Below are 23,038 nucleotides of genomic sequence, written 5' to 3'. Positions count from 1 at the left end.
ACTCTGTAACAAACAGAGATCTTACAGTAACAAACACTCTGTAACAAACACTCTGTAACAAACAGAGATCTTACAGTAACAAACACTCTGTAACAAACAGAGATCTCACAGTAACAAACACTCTGTAACAAACACTCTGTAACAAACACTCTGTAACAAACACTCTGTAACAAACACTCTGTAACAAACACTCTGTAACAAACACTCTGTAACAAACAGAGATCAAACACTCTGTAACAAACACTCTGTAACAAACACTCTGTAACAAACACTCTGTAACAAACACTCTGTAACAAACACTCTGTAACAAACAGAGATCAAACACTCTGTAACAAACACTCTGTAACAAACAGAGATCAAACACTCTGTAACAAACACTCTGTAACAAACACTCTGTAGCAAACAGAGATCAAACACTCTGTAACAAACAGAGATCAAACACTCTGTAACAAACAGAGATCTCACAGTAACAAACACTCTGTAACAAACAGAGATCTCACAGTAACAAACACTCTGTAATAGGGATGTTCATCAATTATCGAAAATCGATAATCGATCGTTAAGGATTGGAATCGATCCTGTGGCATTTGGATCGATTTTTTAATTATTAAAAAAAAAAAAAAAAAAAATTTTTTTTTTTTTTTTTTTTTTTTTTGGACTAGGTTTGGGTGGAATTCGTTACTCCTCGCCCCACTCCATTGCACAGCCGACTAACGTGAGGTGGAGCTTCATATAGTCTCTAGTTTTCTGGCTGGGCACGGGCCTTTGTGCCAACAAAACTGTTTTAAACATGGGAAATTCACACCGGCATGCGCCGGGGACAGCAGTGTTGGAGAGGAGACACATTGAAATAAAGAGTTAATTGAGGAGAACACGTTGTCTTTCGTATTTTCTGCCATAGGCATTCATGTTGTAAAAAAAAAAAAAAAAAAAAAAAAAAAAAAAAATTTAAATATTGAAAATTTTCTAAGTATTAATAAAATCGATAATCGATAATTGATCGTTAATTCTCACCGATTATCGATTTTGGAAATTTTTCAAAATGAACATCCCTACTCTGTAACAAACAGAGATCTAACACTCTGTAACAAACAGAGATCTCACAGTAACAAACACTCTGTAACAAACAGAGATCTCACAGTAACAAACACTCTGTAACAAACAGAGATCTCACAGTAACAAACACTCTGTAACAAACAGAGATCTAACACTCTGTAACAAACAGAGATCTCACAGTAACAAACACTCTGTAACAAACAGAGATCTCACAGTAACAAACACTCTGTAACAAACAGAGATCTCACAGTAACAAACACTCTGTAACAAACAGAGATCAAACACTATGTAACAAACAGAGATCAAACACTCTGTAACAAACACTCTGTAACAAACAGAGATCAAACACTCTGTAACAAACAGAGATCAAACACTCTGTAACAAACAGAGATCTCACAGTAACAAACACTCTGTAACAAACAGAGATCTCACAGTAACAAACACTCTGTAACAAACAGAGATCTAACACTCTGTAACAAACAGAGATCTCACAGTAACAAACACTCTGTAACAAACAGAGATCTCACAGTAACAAACACTCTGTAACAAACAGAGATCAAACACTATGTAACAAACAGAGATCAAACACTCTGTAACAAACAGAGATCAAACACTATGTAACAAACAGAGATCAAACACTCTGTAACAAACACTCTGTAACAAACAGAGATCTAACAGTAACAAACACTCTGTAACAAAAACTCTGTAACAAACAGAGATCAAACACTCTGTAACAAACAGAGATCAAACACTCTGTAACAAACACTCTGTAACAAACAGAGATCTAACAGTCCTCTTCTTCAGATTGCATTTCACACTCATTAAATGACCCGTCACCTGTGGCGGTGCATCTTGGTGATGCGGTTGCCATGGCAGCGAGAAGCGAGAGGCAGCTTTTACCTCGGCAGTCAAGTCTGACTTCATGGCAAATGACAGGTCAATCAGTTAGTGCAAATGAAGGGATTTTTACAAACAGCAGGGCTATTACAGACTGGAGAATTACCACCCACTGTGGCCTATGTGGGTACTGCTACTTGCAATCTGGATTCCTCTCCATCACAAATCATTAGTAGGCTCAAAAAGGAAATCTATACAGAGGATATTTCCTCAAACGTCCAGGCATGACGGAAATTCCAAAATTCTACCACTAGGAGGTGTTGGTGTGTATACTTGCTTGCTGTGTGCTCATACAATAAAAGTGTATACATCATGTTAAAGAGGAGAATGTGTACTTTCACATAGTATAAATCATGTTATACTGACTTGTAGTCATTCTTTTAAATGAAAGCAGCTACGAGCAAGATTTTCGATTGTTATTAAACAGTATAATTACAATATTGATGCATCACATCTTACCTATAATAGTAGCTGAGACCAAAGCTGTGTGAATCGGAGATTGCTCTCTTGATGATTATAGAGTCTGTGTCTGTCTAACCTCGCGTCACCAGGGGGCTCTCTCTCTCTATCTGTCTACCGGCGAACCGGATAAACCCGGAAGTGAAACGCAGCTGCCTGCCTTCCGCCGTTTCGCTCTGCCTAGCAACAGACCATAAACAAGGAACACGCCATGCAGGGGCTTGCTACTCTCGCGAACATCTCTCGTTATATTCTAACAGGTTTTTTGGAAGTTATTTTGTGGTTATGGCCGAAGTGGCTGCTGCAAACCGTTTCATTTCACTTCCTGATCTGCCCTGGCCACAGACAGACTAACACTGGCCGATTCACTCGGGGTTCAAGCGAGACTACTCTGCGTTGGTATCGTCTACTATTAGAGGTAAGATGTGATGCATTGATATTAAATTTAGACTGTTTACGATAACAATCGAAAATCTTGCTCGTAGCTGCTTTAACAGAAAAGCGCTATAATTTTAAGCTAATAAAGAGTCTTAAAGGGATACGCCAACATTTTTGGAGATTCGCCAATTTGCCATATTGCCAATATTAAATGTAGATGCCTTTATCATCACTGTGCGTGCAGTACAAACTGTGGTACAGCTATACCACAGTATATAATAGCTTAGCACTACTACGGTATCGCTGCCTATCCCCGTTCAGTCGACCAAAATACACATTCCACCAGCAGCAGAAACACTCACACTCACACGTACTCACCACACCATGAAATAATCGCGTGTGAATAATAATACTTTTGTGAAGGGTAGGAAAAACTTTATGCTATGCTATGCTATATAGCGCTTGCTTTTGCAAATGAGGCTTGCATTCCCTTTTTATAGTAGAGGGGTCCCACCTCAAACACCATACATAAAACATATATCTTTATAACGTATTTTGTCAGGTTTTGTACAACAGAGATATTAAGCCTTAAAGGAGAATTTCGTTTTTTTTTACCTGGATCCCTCTCCTCATATTAATTATTATCTGACGACTCACCCAGTGTTCTCCGCAGCATTTTTGTCCGTCTTAGGCGTTGTTTTGAGATCAATAGTGTGCAAGCCAGTCCTAGGACAGAGCTCCGTGGGGGCCACGTAGCAGCGTGCTTTTCATCCATGTAAATCATACATGGGCAACATACGTATACGTATGCATACGTATGCGGCCCGCGGGCGCCCCCTGTGTGGCCCGCGATGGAATTGCAAAAAAAAAAAAAAAAAAAAAAAAAAAAAAAATTTTTACAGTGCACTTGAACGCAACATGCAATATACCCGCTGAATAAGTGTCCAAATGTTCATGTCATTCTGGGCAATACTCTTCTGTTATAGCATTTCAGTCTGAAATATGGAATATCTTTCAATAATATTTATGACTAAAAGGCTAAAAGTAATCTCATGTGTAAGAAATGACTGTTCTACATTGAAGTAGAAATTTAAATAATTAACTTGTTGGTTTTGGATTTATTTAGCTTCAAGAGTGCATTTTTGTTCTTGTGTGACCCTCAACACAGGCTTTGAGAATCCTGATACTGATACTTATGCTTAAATTAACACACTCATATTCTGGTTTATTTCAAGAAAAACATTTCGGCTAGTGGAAATTCTAATTGGCTGGTAACTTTAAAATCTAGCAGCCATATTGGCAGGTGGTGAAAAAAGTTAATTTCAAGCCCTGCAGGGAGAGCAGGTGGTGACATAGGAGTGAGTGAGGAAAAGGATCAAATATTGGTGGTTAAGACTGAATAATCACAATTGTTAATTTAAAATGAGTTATTCCTCTAAACCTGGCTTCAAATGCCCCAAATTTTTCGTGCTGGCGCCGTTCAGCCCTCAGCAAAATCTGGTAGCGAGGACATTTTTTTGTGGCCCTCTCTATCATCAAAGTTGCCCATCCATGGGTTACGGCATGACAATATTTGTTCGGCCCCCGGCAACAATCTGGGTTTCTCATGTGGCCCCCCATGAAAAATAGTTGCCCATCCCTGATGTAAATAGACAGTTTTATTCCCGTTTTCGACCCATATCGTCAGAATCTGATCCCTAAGGAACCATCAGACTGCTAATTCTCCCCCGGGCTCTTTTCAGCGGTAGTTACAGGCATCCCATTTCCGCCTGTCGGTGAGACCAAATCTCGCCTGGGATGCCTGTAACAACTACCGCTCTTTACCGCTGTAAAGAGCCCGGGGGACAATAGCAGTCTGATGGTTCTTTAGGGATCAGAAAACGGGAATAAAACTGTCTATTTACATGGATGAAAAGCACGCTGCCACGTGGCCCCCACGGATCTCCGTTCTACGACTGGCTTGCACACTATTGATCTCAAAACAACGCCTAAGATGGACAAAAATGCTGCGGAGAACACTGGGTGAGTCGTCAGATAATAATTAATATGAGGAGAGGGATCCAGGTTAAAAAAAATGAAATTCTCCTTTAAACCAGAGCAGGATGGATTGAGAAGACATGGAGCATGTGAAGAGGTGTGGTGGGTACCTGGCCTAGCATGCCCCCCAGCAGAGTCCACACGGCCTGGCCTTGGCTCCTCAGCTCTCCATTGATGTTCAGCAGCTCCTCCAGAGCCTCGCAGAGCTGCGTGGAGATAGAAAGCAGAAGACACGTAACATTAGGCAGGGACACCACACCTTCTGCCCCTATTAGCACACACACACACACACGCACGCGCGCACACACACACGCACACACACACACACACACACACACACACACACTTTGTTGTTGTCAGAATGTTTCACATTTTGAGATAAATCCTCAACTAGCGCTAGGCTAGCTAACCGCAGAGAAACAGAACTTTGGACACAACCACTTTGTGTAAAGCTGTGTCACAGGCAGCCAATCAGCAGCCTGTCTGATCCAGATCATTGCTTTCATTTGATTGGCTCACACACAGTAAATACGTGCGGTGGTCAGTAGGGACAAGGCGTGAGAAGACTCAAAAAGCAAAGAATGAATATAGCTGAGGCGTTCAGCTGTTATTATGGTCTGTTTATTATGGTCTGTTTATTATGGTCTGTAAAAGTTAGCGGCAGGTGTGGCGACGTCACACAAGATACACAAGAGAAGCTCCAGCAGAGAGCAGGATGAGAGAGACGAGAGGAGCAGTGATGCAGAACATCCCAGCGTTTTACTTCATCAGCCATTCCAGGAGGAGGAAGTAAAGTGAGACGCTGCTTTACGCTGCTTTACGCTGCTTTACGCTGCTTTACGCTGCTTTACGCTGCTTTACGCTGCTTTACGCTGCTTTACGGGGCTGCGTCATCTTGCTATCGTCTGCACAGGATGTAACCACGTACCTCCACCCGCCTCTCCCTGGCTTCTAACGATGTCCCTCCACCCGCCTCTCCCTGGCTTCTAACGATGTCCCTCCGCCTGCCTCTCCCTGGCTTCTAACGATGTCCCTCCACCCGCTTCTCCCTGGCTTCTAACGATGTCCCTCCACCCGCCTCTCCCTGGCTTCTAACGATGTCCCTCCACCCGCCCCTCCCTGGCTTCTAACAACATACCTGCGCCCGCCTCTCCCTGGCTTCTAACCACGTCCCTCCGCCCGCCTCTCCCTGGCTTCTAACGATGTCCCTCCGCCCGCCTCTCCCTGGCTTCTAACGATGTCCCTCCACCCGCCTCTCCCTGGCTTCTAACGATGTCCCTCCACCCGCCTCTCCCTGGCTTCTAACGATGTCCCTCCGCCTGCCTCTCCCTGGCTTCTAACGATGTCCCTCCGCCCGCCTCTCCCTGGCTTCTAACGATGTCCCTCCACCCGCCTCTCTCTGGCTTCTAACGATGTCCCTCCACCCGCCTCTCCCTGGCTTCTAACGATGTCCCTCCACCCGCCTCTCTCTGGCTTCTAACGATGTCCCTCCACCCGCCTCTCCCTGGCTTCTAACGATGTCCCTCCACCCGCCTCTCTCTGGCTTCTAACGATGTCCCTCCGCCCGCCTCTCCCTGTCTTCTAACGATGTCCCTCCACCCGCCTCTCTCTGGCTTCTAACGATGTCCCTCCACCCGCCTCTCCCTGGCTTCTAACGATGTCCCTCCGCCTGCCTCTCCCTGGCTTCTAACGATGTCCCTCCGCCTGCCTCTCTCTGGCTTCTAACGATGTCCCTCCGCCCGCCTCTCTCTGGCTTCTAACGATGTCCCTCCGCCCGCCTCTCCCTGTCTTCTAACGATGTCCCTCCGCCTGCCTCTCCCTGGCTTCTAACGATGTCCCTCCACCCGCCTCTCCCTGGCTTCTAACGATGTCCCTCCGCCTGCCTCTCCCTGGCTTCTAACGATGTCCCTCCGCCTGCCTCTCTCTGGCTTCTAACGATGTCCCTCCGCCCGCCTCTCTCTGGCTTCTAACGATGTCCCTCCGCCCGCCTCTCCCTGTCTTCTAACGATGTCCCTCCGCCTGCCTCTCCCTGGCTTCTAACGATGTCCCTCCGCCCGCCTCTCCCTGTCTTCTAACGATGTCCCTCCGCCTGCCTCTCCCTGGCTTCTAACGATGTCCCTCCGCCTGCCTCTCCCTGGGCCGGGGGGCCGCGTAAAAGCAAGTCGAGCGGCGCAATTAGCAACACACACTCCATTAATAACGCTTAATACGCACGGCAGAAGACTGAACGCAACATTAACTCCTCTGACTCCTACTCCGCTGTTTTATTCCCCTCCGCATCTTGACAGATGGAGCGACACAGCATCTTCACAGAGGTCGCCTGTTTGAGGAGAGGAGGAGAGAGAGGAAGAGAGAGGAAGAGGAGAGGATGAGAGAGAGAGGAAGAGAGAGAGAGGAAGAGGAGAGGATGAGAGAGAGAGGAAGAGGAGAGGATGAGAGAGAGGAGAGAGAGAGGATGAGAGAGAGGAGAGAGAGAGGATATGGAGAGAGAGAGAGAGGATAGGGAGACAGGAGAGCACAGAGGGAGAGGAGGAGAGAGAGAGAGGAGAGGAAGACAGGAGAGCAGAGAGGGAGAGGAGGAGAGGATATGGAGAGAAAGAGGATAGGGAGAGAGAGCAGAGAGGGAGAGGAGAACAGAGAGGGAGAGGAGGAGAGAGAGAGAGGATATGGAGAGAGAAAGGATAGGGAGACAGGAGAGCAGAGAGGGAGAGGAGGAGAGAGAGAGGATATGGAGAGAGGATATGGAGAGAGAGAGAGAGAGGATATGGAGAGAGAGAGGATAGGGAGACAGGAGAGCAGAGAGGAAGAGGAGGAGAGAGAGGAGAGAGAGAGGATATGGAGACAGGAGAGCAGAGAGGAGGAGAGAGAGGAGAGAGAGAGAGGATATGGAGAGAGGATATGGAGAGAGAGAGAGCAGAGAGGGAGAAGAGAGAGGAGAGGAGAGCAGTGTTGCAGAGGCCCCTTCTCTCTCTCTCTTTATGGTGCCATTGCACAGTAAAGCAGTAGTTAATGTGGTGAGATAGTTTTACGAGTTAAGTCGCACATTATTCACAAACAATAAAGGCAATGATGCTTGATGGCGGATGATACTTAATACTTGCTGCTGCAGTGACCCTGTGGTTTTAGGGCGTGGTGTCGTGTGGCAGCTCAGTGACCCTGTGGTTTTTGGGCGTGGTGTCGTGTGGCAGCTCAGTGACCCTGTGGTTTTTGGGCGTGGTGTCGTGTGGCAGCTCAGTGACCCTGTGGTTTTTGGGCGTGGTGTCGTGTGGCGTTCTCACCTTGTTGTACTCCACATGCAGCTTGTCCTGCTCACTCTCCAGCTTGTCTTTCAGGCTCTTCTGCTCTGAGATGTTGTCCTGGATCTGGATCATCCGCATGTTCCTCTCTGAATATCAATGTGGGAGGAGAGAAAATCAATAGCACGATCGCAATCTATACACAGGACAGAATCCAGGGAAAAAGCGTGTGCGAGTGTACTGATGGCAGATAGCGCCTCTGCTGCAGGCTAATGGCAGTGTGCTCTCAAGGTTACCGGCGTGCCGTCTCCTCCGCATCTGGCATCATCATCACTCATTTGGGGAGAAAATGCCTTTATGCGAGGCTCCATGCTGGATGTCTGCAGGAGTCTGGCACGCTCTCCCAGGCTGCCTCTGGCTTTAGCGTAGCCACCAGCTACAATAACTCCATAACCCTGAGCAATGGTAAAGGCAATGGAAGCTAACGCTGTTTGTTTTCATGTATAAAACTGCATCCTTGTCATTTTCATGCTGATACGTCATTCCTGCACTTTAGATTTATTTTATTTTATTGTTACGCACGTTTATTTGGCGCCAGAAGGATCCTGTGCACATTTATCAGAATTAGTAAAATGATTTCTGCAAATATCGAAAGTTTGATTTATAAGTCCTATTGTAATGCCTCAATCTTCCTATTTACATTTGAAACATGTTTGTTCCCAAAGTCATATGTTTTTATTGTCTTACTATGAATTCAAAGAAAGAAGCTTCTGCAAGTTTGCAATTTTCACATTTATTGTTTATTTCACATTGTTTATTGTGATGCACAGTAAAGGTGAAACTTGTGTGTGGTTTATACTAGAGCTGCCACCATTAACACATTCACTGCCAGCCATTTTTTTTTTACTGTAGGTAGCTTCTGCCAGAGGTTTTTTTTGAGGATTCTGGCTCATCTTTCAAGACCCGAGGATTCTTTTCTGCTAAGATTTTGTGAACACAAAATATCTCAAAAGAACTAATAGAATGTGTGCTTTCTCTGTCTAAAAGAGTTAGTTTGTAGAGTTAGTAGTTATGTAGGCATTAGCACTTGAATACAGCATGGTTTCAGCGTCTGAAAATTTAAGCTGAGATAAATAACTTTTTGTGAAATTCGATAGAACAGTCACTTTAACCATTCATTTTTGGCATCAGTAAGACGTCAGACATCTAAACAATAGTTTTGAACAGTAATTTCCTCCATAACAGCAGGAAACCCCCCTCTACTTCAAACTCCTCCCTCCGTGTGTGTTCTTCTTGGCTGCAGCGGGCGTGTCACAAGCTCGTTTCTGCTGCTGCTGCTGCTGCTGCTCCTGTCTGCTGGCGGCCGCTGGGCGAGGATGGGCTCGCTCGTTTCTTGGGGTTTCGGTTGAGAAACCCCAAGAAACGGGGTTTCTTTTGCGATTCTGGTCTTATTTATGCTGCGTGTTTCAAAGTGTGTTGCACCCATAATCTATTATGCAAATTTGCAATCCCCCACCGCCAGCAATCAGCGCGAAAGCGAAAGCGTTTTCGCCAATCCATTTTACAGTATGAGAATGGTTTCATCGCGCGTTCCCCTGCAGTTTTGGCTCGGCTTTTTCTAGTCTGGAGAGCACTGTCGCCACTTAGTGGGTCGGTGGAATGGGTTGTACACGTTCGGTGGCTTCAATATTTATATAAGAGATGTAAAAGGGTTAGATCAACGTCCCACCGTCAATTTTTTTTTTTGACGTATCAACACGTCATTGGCAGTCAACCGTTGGATTTTTTTGGACGTATCAACACGTCATTGGCAGTGAACGTGTTAATTGATTAGTCGATCGACAGAAAATTATAATAATTATAAAACTATTTTGTTAACCGATTAATCGTTTTGAGTACAATTTTAAGAGAAAAGGTCTAAATTCTCTGATTCCAGCTTCTTAAATATGAATATTTTCTGGTTTATTTACTCCTGTCCTGTATGACAGTAAATTGATATTATCTTTAGGGTTGGGTACCGTTCACATTTGAATCGATACCGGTACGGTACCGGTACCTGGAATTCGGTACGGTACCAAAAACGGTACCTTTTTCGATACTTTTTTGAGTAAAAAAAAAAAAAAAAAAAAAATTTGCTACAACAAAAATGTACAGTTTCTAAAACAAATAAGTCCAAACTTCTCAATTTCAACATTGTTCTTTATTTAGATTTTTTTTTGTTTAGCAGCAGCACCCAACAAAATAAAACCCCTCCCTCCCTCCCTCCCTCCCTCTTCCCTCCCAAACCAAGAGTTTACTTGTGCAAGGTAATGGTCTGCTCCATCCATCAGCGGTCACTGCAATATGGTCAACTGCCCTGAGTTCCTCCTTCACATTCTTCTTCTCAACACGACACCAAGCTGGAATAAGTGTGTTTGTGAGAAGGTCTCTGGAGGGAGGGGAGTATTTTGGGTTCAGGGTCCCTGTCATCTCCCTATATATAGACAATAAAAATAACTATTGTTAGTAACTTAGCTTACTCTATGAATATCACACACACACACACACACATTATCACCCATTTATACATAAATAAATAATTTACCTGAACCATGGAGACTCCACCGTTGCGAAGGGCAACATGCCTTTTACAATGAAGGCAGTCACTGGCCCTGTGACACTCATTTACTTTCTGCCGGGGTGAAGGGTGTCTCCTGTGCGACTCTCACACGGTGGCCTAGCAAAGAAAGCAAGAGTGTAACGTTGAATAACACGTCTCACGGTGACACGAACTGAGGATAATAATAACGTTAGCAACGCTAGTTACGCTACTAAACATGCTAAGCTATAAGCTACAACTATCCAGCTAACGTTAGCTAATTAAATGACGTTACCTGATGTTGAAGAAGTCGACGCCTCACTTGCGACACTTGAAGTTTCGTCGTCGTCGCTGTCCGTTTCAGCTAACGAAGCAGAGGAGCTGCTGGCTGTAGGTGCTTTGCTGCTGGTGGGGCTGCAGCGTCCACCCTCAGGCTATCGAACACTTTACAGTCTTCCGCATTTAAAAAGATTTTATGCTTGACCAAGTGTTTCCTCAAGTTAGAGGTGTTCCCCTGGCCAGCTTTGCACTTCGCATCGCAAATGTTACAGCGAGCGTTGTCTGAGTCTATCTTTGTGAAGTGTAGCCAGTGCCACACTTTGGACCGCAAGCGAGAGGCCATCTTCTTCTCTTCAGCTTGTTTTGGCAGTGACGTGATGACGTAACCCACCCTCGTGTGTGTTGCCTTCAAGTTTGCGTCGGAATTTCTATCTCGCTCGCTGTCTTTGTATCACTGAGATGCGTTCAAGTACCGACATTTTTAAATTATAATAGAAAAAAAAAAGTACCGAAATGAGGTACCGTTTCATGTCATGTGAACTGATACTCGGTAGTACCGCCCACTTTCGGTCGGTGCCTGTAAAAGTACCGAGTTCGGTACCCATCCCTAATTATCTTTGAGTTGTGGACAAAACAAGACATTTGAGGGTGTCATCTTGGGCTTTGGGAAACACTGATCGTCATTTGCTACCATTTTCTGACATTTTATAGACCAAACAATTCGATTAATCGAGAAAATAATCGATTATGAAAATAATCGTTAGTGGCAGCCCTAGTTTATACTATAAAAGTTTAAATAATGCTTTGAAGGTATCACGCATGATGGATAAGACCTGGGGGTGTGGATGAGAACGCTATCGTCTAAAATGGGAATTTGTTGTCATTATTGCAGAATGAAGATGTTAGCCTTGTTGAGATGAATGCCCTGACAGAGTGGGGGCAGCAGGGGGCAGCGTGAAAAACATGCAGCAGTCGTAAGTCGAGACAGTACAGGGTGGTCCTACTCTGAGGGGATGCAACCTGACGTCACACTACAGCTAGCCAATCACCTGGACACACACACACGCACACACACACACACACACACACACACACACACACACACACGCACGCACGCACGCACGCACGCACACAAACACACACACACACACACACACACACGCACGCCACACAGCCTCTGCTCTATTCTAGTGCTGCACGATTAATCGAATCGCAATCGCGATGTCAGCACGTGCGATTACATAACCGCAAAAGTGTGCGATTATTTTATTTTTTTCACGTCTTTTTGAGTGTGTGTGTGTGTGTGTGTGTGTGTGTGTGTGAGAGCCTCCTCTAAACTAACGTTACACGCGACGCAGCAAACACACGTTTCTCTGCCATCACACTGGGCATCAATACTAGCGGGAGACTTCTCCCATGGACTCCCGCAAATAAGTAATGTTATGCACAGCAATGTTACATAATCTACCGAGAGGGCGAGAGAGAACATCCATGATCGCTAACAGCAAGCTATGCTAATAACTAGCTAGCCGTTCGTTCAGAAACGCATGTAAACAGCCGTGTGATCAGTGAGAACATCAGTAAAATAAGGAGAGAGCTGCAGGTGCTTATGCAGAACTAGTGCGCAATTAAGTACACAGTGCGGATGACCCGCTGTGATGAAGAATATAACGAGATTAACAAGGTTGATAGCAGCAAAACACTCGCAGCTGCGAGCAGCAGCACCTCCAGGCTTCAACTAGCCTGTCACATGACGCCTTCATGGTCCCTCGTTAAAAGTCTGCAGATGCACGTTACCTCGCCTCTCTCTCTCAAGAAGTGTCATGTGAGTGTGGCGTTTAAGGCCATCTGTCGCTACAAAATAAATAAACGGGGTGTATCATTCATTACTATTGCTGGACAGACATGTAACTAACTTTGCAACTTTGCTGAGCCATCTTCTATGTGCTGTAACACAGTGCAGTTTCTATTTGTCTGGTGTTTCTTTTTTACATGTTTGGGACAGGCAAATGTCTCAAAATGTTTTATTTTTTTGTAAAGATAATTTTATTTCAAATTGTTTTATTTTTTTAGTTTTAATATATTTTTAATTGTAACATATTTCATGTATTTTAGTCTGTGATATGTGAAACCGTGGTATTTTTGTCCAAGGTTATCATACCGTCAAAAACTCATGCCGGCACATCCCTAGATACCTCAATCGCAATCGCAATATTGTCCACCCTAATCGCTAATCGCACCTTTCCCCCAAATCGTGCAGCACTACTCTATTCACTATCTTGTCTCTTCTTTTTTCTTCACTCTCTCTCTCTCTCAAAAGTCGTGGCTGTATATCTGTAAGTTCTTCATGTATATCTGTAAGTTCTTCATGTATATCTGTAAGTTCTTCATGTATATCTGTAAGTTCTTCATGTATATCTGTAAGTTCTTCATGTATATCTGTAAGTTCTTCATGTATATCTGTAAGTTCTTCATGTATATCTGTAAGTTCTTCATGTATATCTGTAAGTTCTTCATATTTGTTTTTCCCAGGTTGTCAATGTAAAGCTTTTTATATGAATCAGCAGAAGGAGATGTTTCAACAACACTGCTCTGATATACACGACTGAAAGAGATCAGGAGGAAATAAACATCAGATATCTCAAGTAGAAAATAAATACAAGAGAGAAACTAAAGCTACAAAATAGCCCACAGGCTTTTAAAAACCTCTTTCCCTGGTTCCTTTGCACACACACACACACACACACACACACACACACACACACACACACACACACACACACACACACACTTGTTTCAAGGGGGAGAGGAAAAACCATCAGACACAAATTATTATATAAAGTAGAGTATTTTATAGACTATTTTTATATACATCTTAAAACATGACTTGAGTTTATTTTGAATCAAAGCACATGATTAGATATGGCTTCCTCACCCAGGTAGTAGTTGACAAAGTCGGCCGTGAGGGCGGGCTGCTTGTGCTTGCGGCGTCCGTCCATGCTGGCGTTGGTGTCGGAGGTGTCCACGGGGAAGATGTCGGTGCTGATGCCCATAAGCTCCGCCTTCCTCATCAGCTTCCTGATGGCCGAGGCCGAGGAGGTGAGGGGGCGGGGCAGCTTCTCGCGGGGCACCCAGGCCTGAGGCCGCGTGTTACGCCACAGCTCCGCCCGGGCGCGGTACTGCTGCAACCGCGTGCTGATCCTCGCCTGCAGGGAGGAGACGCATACCGTTATATCAGGGTTCCCACACATTTTCATGGAGGACGTTTCAAAACTTTTTCAGGACTTTTCATGGATCCATAATAGAATTTCCATATAATGTGAGGCGGTGACTCTTAATCAGTACCAGAAATTACTACTACACTGGACAAATAGGACACACCTCTTAATTGGATTTTAGTGCTTTAGAGTCACTGCGTCACATTACATGGAAGCTATTGAAAGAAAACATGAATTTTCCATAAAAAATATTAATTTAAATTACAAGAAGCACTCAAATTGACACATATTAGAGCTACGTCACGTCAACAGCTACAGAAAATAACTTTGCCGTTATGTTACATTACATGGAAGGTTATCCACGGAAGATTATTGTAACAATGTCATTTACACATAACAAAATTCCAATACTTTTTCCAAAACTTTCAAAGATTTTCCTAGAGTAATTGCATGACTTTTCCAGGCCTGGAAAATGAGATTTTTTAATTCCATGAATTCCATTCAGTGTACTCACCACGCTATGAAATAATAATCCAGAATTATGAGGAATGGTCATTTTGGAAGCAAATACGGTACATAGCTGGAACTAAGATGGAGGAACTAACGCTACTTCCGCGTTGACTGAGGCGCAATCCTAGTGAAATCACACAATTTACCCATTTTGCTGGGGACTCCCCTGTAGGGCTGTACAATAAAATCGATACGGCAATATATCGCAATATTTTTTTCCGCAATACTGTATCGATATTTCAGAACAATATCGTGGTATATCGCCATATAAATTTTTTGCACAGCAGTGTGTTCAGTGACACAATAAGAATACTTTTTTATTTCAGTAAGACACTCAACACTCTGTAGTTTTGACTCAATTTGTCCACCAAGTTATCAATATAAAGTGATGTACATATTATTACACTACCTGGGTGGTACACAGCGAGTTGTATTTTCAGCTCTATTTTTTTAATTTTCAGTAAATTATGAAGAGTATTGCAATACATCGCAATATGTATTATATCGCAATGTATCGTGATACAATCGTATTGTGACCCATGTATCGTGATACATATCGCATCGTGAGGTTCTTGGCGATACCCAGCCCTACTCCCCTGCGACCCCTTGTCAAGCTGACATTTGAGCATATGGGTCTAGCTGCCGCCGGCAAGGCTCCAAGTCAAGGCTCTCACACAAGTATGTTTTCCCCTTTAAGTATAGTAGCCGAGTACATGTAGTGTACTTAAAAGTAGTAATAGTACCTGAGTACATGATGCACTTGGTGACTTTCCAGTTCCACCACTGCTCCAGTGTGACATGACAGAGGATGAATGAGTGAACGTGGCTCACCTGAGCTTCAGGAGCCAGTGTGACATGACAGAGGATGAATGAGTGAACGTGGGCGTGGCTCACCTGAGCTTCAGGAGCCAGTGTGACATGACAGAGGATGAATGAGTGAATGTGGGCGTGGCTCACCTGAGCTTCAGGAGCCAGTGTGACATGACAGAGGATGAATGAGTGAATGTGGGCGTGGCTCACCTGAGCTTCAGGAGCCAGTGTGACATGACAGAGGATGAATGAGTGAATGTGGGCGTGGCTCACCTGAGCTTCAGGATGAATGAGTGAATGTGGGCGTGGCTCACCTGAGCTTCAGGAGCCAGTGTGACATGACAGAGGATGAATGAGTGAATGTGGGCGTGGCTCACCTGAGCTTCAGGATGAATGAGTGAATGTGGGCGTGGCTCACCTGAGCTTCAGGAGCCAGTGTGACATGACAGAGGATGAATGAGTGAATGTGGGCGTGGCTCACCTGAGCTTCAGGATGAATGAGTGAATGTGGGCGTGGCTCACCTGAGCTTCAGGAGCCAGTGTGACATGACAGAGGATGAATGAGTGAATGTGGGCGTGGCTCACCTGAGCTTCAGGATGAATGAGTGAATGTGGGCGTGGCTCACCTGAGCTTCAGGATGAATGAGTGAATGTGGGCGTGGCTCACCTGAGCTTCAGGATGAATGAGTGAATGTGGGCGTGGCTCACCTGAGCTTCAGGATGAATGAGTGAATGTGGGCGTGGCTCACCTGAGCTTCAGGAGCCAGCTGTTTCTCTCTCTCCTGCAGGGAAGCTTTACAGTACGACTGCAGGGCCAGGTAGTTCTTCCTCTTCCACTTCCTGTCGAAGCGGTCTGCATGCTGTTTACAGTAAGCAAAGAACGGGTCTGCAATATCCTGAGGACACACACACACACACACACACACACACACACACACACACACACACACACACACACACACACACACGTTGTTAGGTACTGTAAGCAGTAAACAACAAAGGGGACATTATGGTATGTTTTGATACTTTTGACTAACACTGGCCTATTACACTCTCTATTCCTGCTATTACACTCTCTATTCCTGCTATTACACTCTCTATTCCTGCTATTACACTCTCTATTCCTGCTATTACACTCTCTATTCCTGCTATTACTCTATTCCTGCTATGACACTCTCTATTCCTGCTATTACTCTATTCCTGCTATTCACTCTCTATTCCTGCTATTACTCTATTCCTGCTATTACACACTCTATTCCTACTATTACACTCTATTCCTGCTGTTACACTCTCTATTCACTCTCTATTCCTGCTATTACACTCTCTATTCCTGCTATGACACTCTCTATTCCTGCTATTACTCTATTCCTGCTATTACACTCTCTATTCCTGCTATTACACTCTCTATTCCTGCTATTCACTCTCTATTCCTGCTATTACACGCTCTCTTCCTGCTATGACACGCTCTATTCCTGCTATGACACGCTCTATTCCTGCTATGACACTCTATTCCTGCTATGACACTCTCTATTCCTGCTATGACACACTCTATTCCTGCTATGACACTCTCTATTCCTGCTATTACACTCTTTATTCCTGCTATTACACTCTCTATTCCTGCTATTACACTCTCTATTCCTGCTATTACACTCTCTATTCCTGCTATGACACTCTCTATTCCTGCTATGACACTCTCTATTCCTGCTATGACACTCTCTATTCCTGCTATTACACTCTTTATTCCTGCTATTACACTCTCTATTCCTGCTATTACACTCTCTATTCCTGCTATTACACTCTCTATTCCTGCTATTACACTCTCTATTCCTGCTATTACACTCTCTATTCCTGCTATTACACTCTCTATTCCTGCTATTACACTCTCTATTCCTGCTATTACACTCTCTATTCCTGCTATTACAGCTATTACACTCTCTATTCCTGCTATTACACTCTCTATTCCTGCTATTACACTCTCTATTCCTGTCCATTTCTCACTGTCAGAGGAAGAGAAATACACAAAAAAGGCAAGAGGCATTTCCCCGCTGCTGGCTTCCTGGAATCAGTTAGGCTTAGGCTGTTTCAGTGGATGCTATCAGCACTTTCACCTGTTGGCAGGGCCCTTTGCACACATGACTGGATTAAGTGGTTTGCAGCGGGTAGCACTTTTCTGGATGCTTATACCGTGCAGAAATAAGTGATGCATGGTGCATACATGATCCACACTGCAGACTGCTCAGTGCTCCTGAATACACAATGCGTTTTGTTCAAGGAGTCCAAGTGTAAAAAAAAAAAAAACGTTATATCAATATCAAAACCACTTAGCTTGTGATTCTGTTAACTCATTTACCTGGATTTAAATCATAAACTAGAACGACCGCAACGCGGACTTATGCCTCCGCCATTAGTTCATTTTGGAGTCCAAATCACCATTTGAGGCAAATTGGAAGAGATTCCGTCAAGGCGCTCCTGTGATGTTGCGTTACAGAGCTTGGAAATTGGGTGTGTGAGGTCACAGTGACCTTGAACTTTGACCACCAAAATGTAATCAGTTCATCCTTGAGTCCAAGTCGATGTTTGAGACAAGTTTGATTAAATTCCGTCAAGGCATTCCTGAGATATCGCGTTAACAAGCTTGAAAATGGCGTTCGAGAGCTCACCTTGACCTTTGACCACCAAAATCTAATCAGATCATCCTTGAGTGTAAGGCGATGTTTGAGGCAAATTTGATGAAACTCCGTCAAGGCATTTGTGAGATATCGCGTTAACAAGCTGGAAAATGGCGTTTGAGAGGTCACAGTGACCTTGACCTTTGACCAGCAAAATGTAATCAGTTCATCCTTGAGTCCAAGTCGATGTTTGAGACAAGTTTGATCAAATTCCGTCAACGCATTCCTGAGATATCACGTTAACAAGCTTGAAAATGGCGTTTGAGAGGTCACAGTGACCTTGACCTTTGACTTTTGACCACCAAAATCTAATCAGTTGATCCTTGAGTCGAAGTAGATGTTTGAGGCAAATTTGATGAAATTCCGTCAAGGTATTCATGAGATATGGCGTTAACAAGCTGGAAAATGGCGTTTGAGAGGTCACAGTGACCTTGACCTTTGACCTTTGACCACCAAAATCTAATCAGTTCATCCTTGAGTACAAGTCGATGTTTGAGACAAGTTTGATTAAATTCCGTCAAGGCATTCCTGAGATATCGCATTAACAAGCTTGAAAATGGCGTTCAAGAGGTCACAGTGACCTTGACATTTGACTTTTGACCACCAAAATCTAATCAGATCATCCTTGAGTCTAAGTCAATGTTTGAGGCAAATTTGATGAAATTCCGTCCAGGCGTTCCTCAGATATCGCGTTAACAAACATCGTACGGACGGACGGCCGGCCGTACGGACGGACGGCCGTACGTACGGACGGACAACCCGGATCCATAATGCCTCCGGCCTGGCTATCGCCGGCGGAGGCATAAAAAGCATCCACTAAACATGTCCTATGACCTGTACGATCGGGGTACTAAAGTATAATTCATTTTTTCCTTTCTAATTGAGACATGGAAAATGGTCCAAAATCAAAATTGAAGCTGAAAATCAATTTTCAAAGAGAATCGAAAAACACAAAAACAATCGAACAACAAACAAGTCTGAGCCCATTTTTCATTTTGGCCATTCCCAAATGCAAAATTAACATTGAAAAGCAAATTAAAAATTAAAATACAATTTTTTTAATTTTTAATTTAAAAATGGAAGTCACGCAACCATTTCAGGGTACGCCCACATTTCAAGGTACGCTCACAGAGAGACAGAAAGTCAGTTGCTGAAAGTCAAAATAAAAGTACTGGTATCCGGTGTTAGGAGGCTCAGTTAAATAGTGTTCGCTAACTTCATGATTGCTACTATGGATATCAATTTTAGGTATTATTTCTCGGCCCAGAAACTGTCATCGACATTATCAATAGTTAGTGGGACATTAACGGCCAACATAATGTTAGTTTGCGGATCTGAGCAAGGTTCAAGCCCCTGTTAGCCTACTTGTTAGCCCTGTTAGCCAGTGAATAATTTCCAGTGAGAAACGTTTTCTCAGCTACAGTGGTAAGCAAAACATTGTGAAGTTGACCTTTGAACTTTTAGATATAAAATGTCATCACTTCAACATTTTATCCTTTTAGACATGTGTGTAAAATTTTGCTATATTTAGCGTATGAATTCTTGAGCCCTCCCCCCCCATCTTTTGTGAGGTCATAGTGATCTTGACCTTTGACCACCAAACTGTAATCAGTTCATCCTTGAGTCCAAGTGGACGTTTGTGCCAAATTTGAAGAGATTAGCTCAAGGCGTTCATGAGATATTGCGTTAACGAGAATGTGACGTACAGACATACGCTGGTGGAGGCATAACCCCCCTATCAGCTGAAGGCTCAGTTCAGGGAAGGAGGAATATTGGAAGAGAGTTCTCTCACCTCCTCGGCTGCAGCCTCAGAGAGAAGCCCCTCCCTCTGTGCACAGGTCACATGGAAGTAGGAGCGACACATCCCGGCGTCGCAGCTGATGCAAACACCGGTCCTGGCGAAGCGGGCGTCCTCACAGAAACTGCACTCCTACACAAAGACAAAAGACACAGCAAGTCAACATTTGTTCCTATATTTGTTGTGGTCATACAGGACGCTTTTTTTTTTTTGTAAAAATAAAATGATGTAACTTATGAGCTCATGCTCATAAGTTACTCATGCTTATAAGTTGCTTTTATCACCATTTGTTTTAATTTGTAAGCCACTTTTGCACAGTAGCATAGATCACTTTATCTAGTCTCCCGCCCATTTCTTTGCACATGTCATCTTTTTATCCTCAGTGCAATTCTTTATTATATGGGTCTTTTTCCTTTGACGGGTCAGTTTGCAATATAATTCCATGCACTTCATATGTAAGGAGCATTTCTTCACGAAAAAAATGTGTAGACCTTTGTTGTTGTTCCTGTTATGTTATTTTGTCATTTTGTGTTGTCTTCTTTTTTATGATGCAGCTGTATGTAGCACTGTTGTCCAAGACAAATTTCCTCTCGGGGACAATAAAGTATATCCTGATCCTGATCCTGATGCTCTCTCTGCTGCTACAGACACTCACAGCTGCGCTGAACATATAAGCAAGAGATCACTTATCAAAATTAAATGAATTAATTTCTTAAAAAGACTAGGAGGACCTTTGAAGTGCTTACGCTCATTTGAAGTTATTCCCTTCGAAGAAAAAGTTTAGTTTCAGCTTAAATATTCCTTAATTATGTCCAAGCTAAAATACCTATGCGTGTGACCTAGTTTAGCTGGACATAATGTACAGGAATGGACGGTAACTAGGCAACAATGCATCATCAATATGCTATCAATACACTTGGATACGTGCACGAAGTGAAATGAGGCAGGATTTTAAGACTCAAAGATACAGGTCATTACAGATACATGTCATTATATCATGACATGTACATGTCATTATATTACATGTACATGTCATTATATGACATGTACATGTCATTATATTACATGCACGTCGTTATATTACATGTACATGTAATATGAGATGTACATGTAATATAATGGCATGTACATGTTGTTATATTACATGTACATGTATGTATATATATACTGTATATATATACTGTATTACATCAACATGAAGGACTACTTGCCTTGTATTACATCAACATGAAGGACTACTTGCCTTGTATTACATCAACATGAAGGACTACTTGCCTTGGCTCCATATTTTGAATAATTCATCTCTGTGAGAGTCACTGGTCGCAATTTATCGATGTCTCCAAACGCGACACCAGGGACGTAAAGGGCACAAACCACATGCACCCATCTGAGAACATTGAGGAGAAAAACAAAAAATTATTTATTATCAAATTGTTGAAAATAGAACACACTCCTAAAAAACACATTAGAATACAATTCAAAAAGTAAAAGATTTCAAGACGAATAGTAACAGCATGTAAAACTAATGTCTGCATGCTTTTAATTAACACTGCAATCAGATTGATCTAAATCTATGACTGTGCTTAGCTCCCCCACGTTCGGCCTAAGTGAGGTCAATGACTCCAGGCAATGAGAAAGTTGCCGCGGTGAAATTGGCTGCAGCGAGTCGCTCGCACACTTCAAAAAGAAAAAGGATTCATTGATTTATGTAGGCCCCCAAACTCTGGCTACAGTTTGGTGTGACACAATTTCAAATGCGGACTTTAGGGAAGAGAATCCGAAGTCCAATATAAAGATATCCATCTCCAGCAAGCAAGCGCTTCACAGTTTAATTTGCTGTGTTTTTCATGCTCTACTGAAGGAGTAAATTTGGGTGCAGCCTAGCTGAGGAGCACTATCAGCGATAACGTGGCTGAAGTCTCCACGCTTCACATAACACACTCTTTTCTCTCACTCCCTTTCTTCCTCTATCTCTCTCTCTCTCTTCTTCTCTCTCTTCTTCTCTCTCTCTCTCATTCCTCCACTCTTCTCTCTCTCTCTCTCTGTCCCCCCCTCCTTAATCCAACCTCTTTCTCTCTCTCCAATAATGAGTGTATGCACAATTTAGATAGCTTTTCTGGCTGCCTGTGGCGTTTTGACCAGGGAAGGTCAATAGTTTTATTTGTTTCCGAAGTCTTTCCGCTCTCTGCCTCTCGTAAAGGGGGAGCTCTCCGCCTGGGTTAATGTGAGTATTGTGTCCAAACCTCCCGGCATCCGTCTCTTTGAAGATGCCATCCTGGTTGGGGCAGAGCTCGCAGCTGGGAGTCACTCCGTTCTTGCAGGCGTCGCAGAACCACGGCTCCGTCGAGTTCTCCGAGGCAGAGCTCATGATCGAGTCGCTCTCGCCATCCACACCGTAGCAGCCTGGAAAACACAGAATATGACTGTTGTTACAGCGATATCCATTATAACTCATTGTAAATCACTTGTTCTATTGTCCACGTCGAAATAGCTTGCGGTAGCATTAGCATCAGTCCAAACAGTCACTACTGTCCTCGAAGCAGAAGCAATAGTCTCAAGATTTGAACTGTTTCATACCTTTCAGTGGCTAGAGAAGCTGGTTTGAAAGCATAGTAACAACGGAGTAAGATTCACTAAGCCTACAAAAATGGGAGCATAAAAACAACACCATGCTTGAGGTGATTGGTTAACCTTTAACAATTGTCAAAACTGATTTAGTCGTTGAATTATGAAGAGAATAACACCAGTGTTATTTTAGTTTTTTGCACTATTACCATTACCCATGAAAAGCCAGGTGTAACCGTGATGATGTATTTGCCAGGGTCAGAAGCTCCTACTGTCTGTTCTACAGGAGGCGTGTCCTGCCTCCTACAGGAGGCGTGCCCTGCCTCCTACAGGAGGCGTGCCCTGCCTCCTACAGGAGGCGTGCCAGGAGGCGTGCCCTGCCTCCTACAGGAGGCGTGCCCTGCCTCCTACAGGAGGCGTGCCAGGAGGCGTGCCCTGCCTCCTACAGGAGGCGTGCCCTGCCTCCTACAGGAGGCGTGTCCTGCCTCCTACAGGAGGCGTGCCCTGCCTCCTACAGGAGGCGTGCCCTGCCTCCTACAGGAGGCGTG

The 23,038-nt window shown here is 43.8% G+C and overlaps 1 protein-coding gene across 2 annotated transcripts in view; it reads right to left on the bottom strand.

The window, feature by feature from the left end:
• The window catches only part of phf14 (PHD finger protein 14), a 154,743-nt gene that overhangs the window by 96,750 nt on the left and 34,955 nt on the right, over nt 1-23,038 (bottom strand). For both annotated transcript variants that reach the window (XM_083646224.1, XM_083646225.1), the window contains 7 exons: nt 22,169-22,328; nt 21,201-21,312; nt 19,920-20,057; nt 16,208-16,354; nt 13,856-14,126; nt 8,106-8,212; nt 4,938-5,033 (listed from right to left, as the gene is read on the bottom strand). In XM_083646224.1, coding sequence (XP_083502350.1) covers nt 4,938-5,033; nt 8,106-8,212; nt 13,856-14,126; nt 16,208-16,354; nt 19,920-20,057; nt 21,201-21,312; nt 22,169-22,328 — 1,031 coding nt within the window. The remainder of the gene's footprint in view (nt 1-4,937; nt 5,034-8,105; nt 8,213-13,855; nt 14,127-16,207; nt 16,355-19,919; nt 20,058-21,200; nt 21,313-22,168; nt 22,329-23,038) is intronic.

Source organism: Poromitra crassiceps, assembly GCF_964638095.1.
Source record: "Poromitra crassiceps genome assembly, chromosome: 11".
NCBI classification, from domain to species: Eukaryota; Metazoa; Chordata; class Actinopteri; order Beryciformes; family Melamphaidae; genus Poromitra; species Poromitra crassiceps.
The sequence above is the reverse complement of the archived record's forward strand: the minus strand, read 5'-3'. Positions and strand labels throughout refer to the sequence as shown.